The sequence below is a fragment of the Heptranchias perlo genome, chromosome 2, assembly GCF_035084215.1.
Source record: "Heptranchias perlo isolate sHepPer1 chromosome 2, sHepPer1.hap1, whole genome shotgun sequence".
Taxonomy (NCBI): domain Eukaryota; kingdom Metazoa; phylum Chordata; class Chondrichthyes; order Hexanchiformes; family Hexanchidae; genus Heptranchias; species Heptranchias perlo.
In genome coordinates this window covers 65,310,771-65,320,162 of record NC_090326.1, presented here as the reverse complement: position 1 = coordinate 65,320,162, position 9,392 = coordinate 65,310,771, and the positions used below count along the sequence as shown (strand labels likewise).

Sequence of the window (9,392 nt, the reverse complement as noted above, 5' to 3'; positions counted from 1 at the left end):
GAGCTACGCACACTACTTGGGACTCAATTTTTTTTCTGTGCCAGCAATTGTATGAAAGTTCTGAACACTTCTTGAATCCAAGACCCTTTCAGATAGATACAGTCAGTATATCATTGGTGGTGAGAGTGTCTTCAGCCAGAGCCTTACAAGAATGTCTGTCCCTTGGATAACTATTCCAGGATATTGGATGCTTTTGATCAATGCTGATTTTTCAAAATAATGCATAATACATTGGGCAGCTGTGCAAGACAGCTCATTAGTAAAGGCACCATGAATGATCAGATCATATTGCCTAGGTTCTGGGCTCCAACTGGAGGACGGACATGGGATTATGTCCCTCCATGGTCTGGGAGCAAATCAATATATATATATATATATATATATATAGTGGGTCTTGATTTCAGTTGGAACTATTTCCAGGAGGGACAGAATGTGCTGGACTACTATTTCTATAAATACCCACAAACATAAGACTAGATGAGGAAAGCTACCAGTACTGATAGACACCTGGTAAAGACCAAATACCATTATCTTTACTGGCTGCATCAAAAGCGCAATGTTTCTGGCTGGTGCCAAAGTGCTTTTTCGTCTTCCGGAGCTAAAACTGGTACCAGTGTTAGGATCCATCTTATAAGGCATCCTTAATATGACAGGCAGCAAAGAACACACACATAAATAATTATTTTACTATAGGCTACAAATTTTTAATATGTAAGAAACAGAAGCAGAACACTTGGCATTAGGGACATAAGATACAAGGTAATACCCCTTGTGGGTATATCAAGTACCTCACAGTCAATTGTTGGCTGTCACATTTTAGTTTGAATTATGGCTGGTGTGTAGTGAACAGCAGGGAATAACAACTGCAAGCAAATATGCCATTGACACAATTACCATCAGATTTCAAAAGCAATTTTTTTTTTGTGATGACCTTTCATGAAGTAAATTTATTTGTAAAACATTTCCTTAAATGACTATAAATGATTAAAATTTTAAAGATTTATTCAAAACATAGATAGTCAATGATTAAATCCTTTATGACTAAAATAATCACTTTCCCATTGCTCTGTTATTACATTCTACTAACATATATACTAAACATTGAAAGATTAGTGCTTCAGGTAGGAGAAAAATTTATTTTTAGAATTGCATTTTTCCACTTCAGCTGCATAGTAAATCAACTGGGTATTTGAAAAAACTTCATTTATAATGAAAATCTATGATAAATAAGTTCCACTGCACTAAACATTGTTTCCTAGTAATCCATTCCATAATAGAAATAAAACAGGGAGCAAATTAAAACTGAGCTGGGCAGGTGCTGGAGAAGTCAGAATTGTTTTCACCACTTTACTGCTAGTGATAATAGATGAAAAGAGATATTCAGCACTGTCCCAGCCATCAAACGTCTACATTGTGTTCTGTTCTTCCGCTGGAGGTTGATTTCCTTTCTTTATCTTCTGGAGAGTTTCCCTTTGTATGAAATGTTACAAATTAAATCTCATGAATATGTAAACATGACCATGCATAGGAAACTTTGTGCAATATAATAATACAATACTCAGTGTCACATTCTCTAATTTTGCGAGAGAGAAACTCTTTTTTTCTTACCAGGGCTCCCTGGACATTACATAGTGTGCCATGGCTCCATGAAAGCCATTGAAAGTGGTCGACGTACTGACAGTGTATGCTCCTGTGTTTTGAAGGATCAGCCAGTCTCCAATCTCCAGTTCAGGCAGCTTCCAGTGATCAACAATATGATCTAATGCATCACAGGTGGGTCCCCAAATTCTCGTGCTATACAGCTGCTGGTCAGGGCAGTGTTTCTGTTGGAAATAAATATCAGGTCAATTTTGTTAACTTTAACATGCAATGTGGAGTGACGTCATTGGCGTAGATCTTGACTTTGCGCAATAGTGTAAAACGGGTGATAGCCAGTCGGCAGCCCGTTTTACATCTCTCTCGATTTTTATTTCCATTGCAGTCAATGGAGAGAGATGTAAAATGGCTTCCGACTTGGTATCACCCGTTTTACACAATCGCACAAAGTCAAGATCTACCCCTTTCTGTTTATGTTGATCACTTTTATCCCCTTTATTATTGCTATGAATATTTTTCAGCTCTTATCCTTTGGTAAGCACTCTGCAGGCATGTTTAAGTTACAAAGGTAAGTACAGAAGATGGAGGTAATTTGGCCCAAGCAAGCTCATCCTTCCATCAATGTCCCATCATACCCCTATCAGAACATTCCACTACCTCGTGAATACTCCAGACTGATGCACTTTATAAGACAGTTGGGGAATTCATCACCTTTGGCATCACACCAAAGCAGCAACGAGATACAACCATCCAGTTTTACAAGGTTGTTGGCTTTCCCAAGATCCAAGCTGTAATCAATGTCACCCACGTTGCTTTGTGAGATCCTACAGAAAACCCCCTCAACTTCCTCAACAGAAGGGGCTTCCAGTCCCTGACTGTACAGATTGTATGTGACAACATGCAAAGAATCCTACATGTCATTACAAAATACGTTGGACGATGTCATGATGCATGCATCCTTCAAAATTCTGTCCTAGTTAACTTCTTCAGAGGAGAAAATCATGTCAGTGAATGACAAAGCCTACCGCCTGTTCCCATGGGTAATGACTCCACTAAGAGTGGCCCGAACAGTAGCAGAGGTGCACTACAACAAGACACATCGGGGTCTTAAAGGGATGATTTCACCGCCTAGACAGGTCGAGAAGGGTGCTGCAGTACACCCCACTCGCATGACATGCAAGTGACAGCTGTGCCTTGCAAGATGGAATGGTTTCTGCCTCAACTATTCCCTGTGGCAAAGCATTCCATGTTCCAACAATTCACTGCGTAAAGAAATTTCGACTAACCTCCCTTCTCGCTTGCAGTGTGACAATTTTTAAATTGATGACCTATCAAAAGCATTTATAAATACCAGGGAGGCCTCTGCAATACAAGATTTTGAGTACACCAGAAGTGGAAACTCTCATCTTTTATTCCACAGTAACTTCAGTAGGCTGCAAAACAGCAGTGAGTAAGGTGCAGCAAAAGTGTTATTTAAGATTTTCCCTCCGAACCTACAAATATGATACACCAATTAAAGTAACGAAAGGATCATTTTGAAATTCAAATCAGTAAATCCTCTGAATTAAGATCCCATTTCATATAAACAGAAGGGAAAGGGTACATAGGACAATTAATGCAGATGTAGCGGTCAAAAGAAAGTCTCAGTGTATCATCAATGTGTCTTGCAGCCAGCAATGGGTTGTCCGATGCATCCTCTTTAGGCTGTTGTTGCTGCACTCCCTGATCTCCTTTCTGCCTATGGGGCTTTCATCCTCCAGGGCCTCATTGTAAGGCGAAGTTGTGCAGCCTACAGCACACAACCACGATCTTTGAGATTGTACCATATTGCAGCACACCCCAGATCAATCCAAGCACCTGAAGAGCATCCTCAGTCGTGTATTCAATGATGACTCTAGTGAATGAATGGACCTCATTATAGCAGTACTCAGCAGCTGTCCTGGGAAAACGTACAAGTAGCGTCATCCATGTTATAGACTATCTACCCTGACACGTCTTTCTGGGTCAGAGAGTACTGGCACGGTGAACTGTTTTAAAATGAAGGCATTGTGGCAGTTCCTAGAGAAGCGAGCTTGATGTAGTTCTGCTGGTGACTTTATGAAATGCAGCAGTGCAGTGAAATTGGGCAAACACATCATGCTGCTTATTGAAAGTGGGCGATCAAGGCAAGCAGCATCATTGTATTTGGGGAAGGCAGTATTTTAAGGTACACATCCATTTCTTTAAAACAACCATTTAAAATATGGTCTGTTTCAGTGGGAAGGAGAGGAAAGTGCTCTCCTGTTGAACAATACATCAGTCACTTGCTTTATATAACTCTGGGCAACGAGTTGGCTCATGGAGGATGTGACCTTGGCCGTCACTAGTGGTCTTGCGCCTAAGGAAGTCCTTATAGCAAAAGGCACAGCTTTGCTACTGATTCCATGTTTGGCCGGAGCCACAGAAGCCCTTACATTTCCCAGTGAGGTATGCCAGAGCCTGTACATTTACTTGATGGTATAATGGGGAGGGGGGGGGGGGGGGGATGGTGAGAGTAGTCCGGCTCGATGCCAGCTGATCTCTATTGCACGTATCCCTTGATCTTCACCTTCAAACATAAAAACCTGTGGACGAGGCACTTTGAAATCAAACCCCAAAGGGATGATTTTCTGAGTTTACTTTGCTGGGATGGGGTCTCCTTCACTGGTCACACAAGAAATCTCAGGTGTGCCTCTCACAGTTTTCTATTCATAATGGGTGGAAAATGATGAACATCATGAGGCACGAGCCTCACCCACCAGCCATGTTTTTTTTTATTCATTCATGGGATGTGGGTGTCGCTGGCGAGGCCAACATTTATTGCCCATCCCTAATTGCCCTTGAGAAGGTGGTGGTGAGCCGCCTTCTTGAGCCGCTGCAGTCCGTGTGGTGAAGGTTCTCCCATAGTGCTGTTAGGAAGGGAGTTCCAGGATTTTGACCCAGCGATGATGAAGGAACGGCAGCATATTTCCAAGTCGGGATGGTGTGTGAATTGGAGGGGAACGTGCAGGTGGTGTTGTTCCCATGTGCCTGCTGCTCTTGTCCTTCTAGGTGGTAGAGGTTGCGGGTTTGGGAGGTACTGTCGAAGAAGCCTTGGTAAGTTGCTGCAGTGCATCCTGTAGATGGTACACACTGCAGCCACTGTGCGCCAGTGGTGAAGGGAGTGAATGTTTAGGGTGGTGGATGGGGTGCCAATCAAGCGGGCTGCTTTGTCCTGGATGGTGTCGAGCTTAGAGTGTTGTTGGAGTTGCACTCATCCAGGCAAGTGGAGAGTATTCCATCACACTCCTGACTTGTACCTTGTAGATGGTGGAAAGGCTTTGGGGAGGCAGGAAGTGAGTCACTCGCCGCAGAATACTCAGCCTCTGACCTGCTCTTGTAGCCACAGTATTTATATGGCTGGTCCAGTTAAATTTCTGGTCAATGTTGACCCCCAGGATGTTGATGGTGAGGGATTCGGCGATGGTAATGCTGTTGAATGTCAAGTGGAGGTGGTTAGACTCTCTCTCTTGTTGGAGATGGTCATTGCCTGGCATTTGTCTGGTGCGAATGTTACTTGCCACTTATGAGCCCCAAGCCTGGATGTTGTCCAGTTCTTGCTGCATGCGGGTTCGGACTGCTTCATTATCTGAGGGGTTGTGAATGGAACTGAACACTGTCTATCAGGAAAATCAGGCCACATATTTACAGGAAAATTATTGTTTAAAAGTAAACGAACGTATGCCTTTAAGAACCCCCTTCCCCTATTACAACAACACTGCTGGCTTTGATCGCTTTCAATGAGCAACACAACATTGAGCAGGAGGGCAAGAGTTGAGCCCATAAAATGGATAATCGATGGCTGCATCACAATTTCCTCAGTACTACATATTGGGCAGGCCTCTAATGAAGCTTTCATTGGAACATAGGAATAGGTCTAAGCCATTTAGCCCCTCGAACCTGTTCCGCCATTCAATGAGATCATGGCTGATCTGTCATCTAACTCCATATACCCGCCTTAACCAAAGGTATTAAGGGATATGGGGCTAACAAAAATCTATCAATCTCAGATTTAAAATTAACAATTGAGCTAGTATCAACTGCCATTTGAGAGGGGAGTTCCAAACTTCTACCACCCTTTGCTGTAAAAGCGTTTTCTACCTTCACTCCTGAAAGTCCTGACTCTAATTTTTAGGCTATGTCCCCTAGTCCTAGACTCCCCAACCAGTGGAAGTAGTTTCTCTCTATCTACCCCATCAGTTCCTCTTAATATAGAAACATAAAAAATAGGTGCAGGAGTAGTCCATTCAAATCTGCTCCACCATTCAATATGATCATGGCTGATCCTCTATCTCAATACCATATTCCCTCTCTCTCCCCATACCCCTTGATGCCTTTTGTGTCTAGAAATCTATCTATCTAGCTCCTTCTTAAATATATTCAGTGAAATATCTTGAAAACTTCTAAATTCCAGTGTATACAACCCTAGTTTGTGTAATTTCTCCTTGTAATTTAACCCTTGGAGTCCAGGTATCATTCTAGTAAATCTACGCTGCACTCCCTCCAAGGCCAATATATCCTGCCTAAGGTGCAGTGCCTAGAACTGAACACAGGTGTGTTCTAACCAGGGCTTTGTATAGCTGTAGCATAACTTCTACCCACCCTCCCCGCCTCCCTGTATTCTAGTCCTCTAGATATAAAGGCCAGCATTCCATTAGCCTTTTTGATTATTTTCTATACCTGTCCATTACATTTTAATGATCTATGTACGTGGACCCCCAAGTCTCTTTGGACCCCCAAAGTTGTGAGCTTTTCACCATTTAGAAAGTACTCTGATCGATCCTTTTTAGGTCCAAAGTGGATGACCTCATACTTGCCTACATTGAAATCCATTTGTCACAGTTTTGTCCATTCACTTAATCTATTAATATCTCTCTGTAATTTTACACTTCCATCTACACTGCTTACAATGCTGCCTATCTTTGTGTCATCAGCAAACTTGGATATGTGGCTCTCCATCCGTTCACCTAAGTCGTTAATAAATACAGTGAACAGTTGAGGCCCCAACACAGATCCCTGTGGGACACCAATAGTCACATCCTGCCAATTTGAATACATACCTATTATCCCAACTCTGTCTCTCTGCCACTCAGTCAATAATTTGCCCTCAATTCCAGGTGCTTCAACTTTAGCTATCAGTCCCTTATGAGGGACTTTATTGAATGCCTTCTGGAAGTCCATATAAACAACATCCATAGACATTCCCCTGTCCATTACTTTAGTCACATCTTCAAAAAATTCAATCAGGTTCGTCAGGCATCAGGTTCGTATGGAAGAATGCTGATGGTCAAAATGAATTGGAAACTATCATGTATACATTACGAGCAGGGTCCCAGCAAGATTGGAAAATCCTGATTTTCTGGTCTCTGCCCACCCATTTAACAACAGCAGAACTATTCCTACCAATCAGGAAATTCACACTTATAATACAAATTATACAAGAATGCATTTGTAAAACATACTTATTGACAGCAGTAATATTTATTTGTATATATCTTTTTGTAAGCCCTTACTTTGTACAGGATTGGGTTCAATTGAGCACGGAATTCAGTGGTATTGTTGAAAGACCCATACACACCATCATTTAAATAGTACATAATGGCCTTCTTCGTCCCAGCCTCCTCATCTAGAAAAGAGAATTAAAAATTCATTATAATATCCACAAATTGATTTTCAAAACTTGGCACTGCAATGGCTAAAAAGGAATATGAATATAAAAAGACAAACAAGTTCTTTCTCCTCTTTTTATTTTTGCCCACCTTATGTCACACAATCAGAGAAGGTGAGCAGTGGAACTGGTCCTGGGCTTTCTTTTAGTTTCTAATATTTTTCATTTCTGGGATTCAATTTCCCTGTGGGACACCACTAGTCACATCCTGCCAATTTGAGTACATGCCCATTATCCCTACTCTGTCTCTCCTGCCGCTCAGTCAATAATTTGCCCTCAATTCCACGCGCTTCAACTTTAGCTATTAGCTAATAGCTTTAGCTATTAAAATGCTTCTTTATCTTTCTTACTTCCCCCAGTTCTGATGAAGCGCTGTAATGTATACGTATCTGTTCTCTCTACAGATACTGACTGTGTGCTCCCAAGGCAGAGTCTGGCCTATCAGGGAAAGCGCCAGTCACTGTTTTCATGGGCTGTGTGCGTACAATTTCCTGATACCGGCTCTCAGCACGAAAGGCTGTACGCCAAGAGTACACAAGCAGAAAATTTACTCTGCTGGCTCTTTCTGAGGTTGTCGTCTACAGACAGTGACCACCCTCACCCAGGTGTCATTTCTTCATATGTGAACTTCAGCAGGTAACTTTCATCTAGAATGCACACCTGAAAGGGTAGTGGAAGCAGATTCAATTGCAACTTTCAAAAAGGAATTGAATATATATACTTGAAAAGAAAATATTTGCAGGGCTACAGGGAAAGAGCAGGGGAGTGGGACTAATTGGATAGGTCTTTTGAAGAGATCAGCTAAGTCAACACAGACCAAGAATCGAACTTAGGGCTTTCCTCACCTGCATGCATCTTCAAGCCTCTTGTTACTGTCACTGGACATGTGAACACGCTTGAAGCAAACTGGAGCAACTCAACAACATTTTCCCCTTCCTTCCTGGACGAAGCACCCAACTTTCACTTAGTGTCTCCCCCTAGCTGTGTGTATCACTGGAATAAATCTGCAACCCATCACTCCCACCACCAATATATTGGCATATCAGATCAATATTCCACTCGGCTATTGAATATTGCGATGATGGAAAAAATTACCATTGGAGCCAGTTGAAACCTTTTTAATAATTTTTCTAGCAATAATATTCACAGCCAGTGTGAAAGATGATGTCACGTAATAACGGCCAGGTTCAGCAATTATCTGTACTCCACTTTCTTCAGGAAAGTAAATGTCCAGTGCAGGATTGATCACTGCAGTTATCTGCAACAGGCAAAATAATTAGGTGTTAATGTCAGATAGCTAGCACTTCAGCTTTAAGTGAAATGGTATGGATAGTATACATATTAATAACTTTAATTATTAAATGACATGAGAATGAGAGACGAATATATTCTTTCATTAATAATTAATGGCCATCAGATTGTTTTGAGGAGGACTACATTATCTTTCAGAATGATTCTGCTTTGCATCTTCTATGAGCACGGAGATGACTTTTAAGCTCTGATTTTGAGACAGGCAAAAATTGAGTCAAACTGGCCCATAGTGCAGGTGTACCTGCACTGCAGGGAATAAGCTGCATTGACTTTGATGGGAATCCCACCAACTAATTTGAGTGGACTATTAACACAAGCAAAGTTTGCCCAAAAGGCTTGGTGTTGGAGTATAAATTTCCAGCGCAGCAGCTGCTCTTCAAGTTGTGGGAGAAAAATATATTCAATGTTCACCACGGGGCTGTGGAGACATGTGGGGCACACTGCTTCCTTTAATGCTGTGGAGCTAAGATGGAGCTGCAGGACGTATACTGAAGGCGGGCGATTGTATTTAGAGCTGCAGGCCAACCTTCAGTAAAAGAATAGGTGTCAGCTGCACGAAGGGAGATAGCTGACCGAGTCAATGCAGTCACCCAGGTCTCCCATAGCAGGCTGTAAATGAAGAAGTGTGCTGGTGTCAGCAGCAAGGCAAAAGTAAGTATGCTACTCATGTTTGCTCACATTTCTTATGAGGCAATCCTAAGTTAGGAATTCTTTCACTCTCTGGGAGGTACCACTAGACACATAGGACAGAACCATTGCC

The 9,392-nt window shown here is 42.0% G+C and overlaps 1 protein-coding gene across 1 annotated transcript in view; it reads right to left on the bottom strand.

Annotated features, from left to right (window-relative positions):
* Positions 1-679: 679 nt before the first annotated feature.
* Positions 680-9,392, bottom strand: part of LOC137333667 (ornithine decarboxylase-like) — a 32,729-nt gene continuing 24,016 nt past the window's right edge. The window contains exons 7-10 of the mRNA XM_067997940.1: positions 8,417-8,579; positions 7,167-7,279; positions 1,609-1,823; positions 680-1,470 (exon numbers count right to left, since the gene is read on the bottom strand). Of these exons, the coding sequence (XP_067854041.1) occupies positions 1,407-1,470; positions 1,609-1,823; positions 7,167-7,279; positions 8,417-8,579 (555 nt within the window). The 3' untranslated portion in view covers positions 680-1,406. The remainder of the gene's footprint in view (positions 1,471-1,608; positions 1,824-7,166; positions 7,280-8,416; positions 8,580-9,392) is intronic.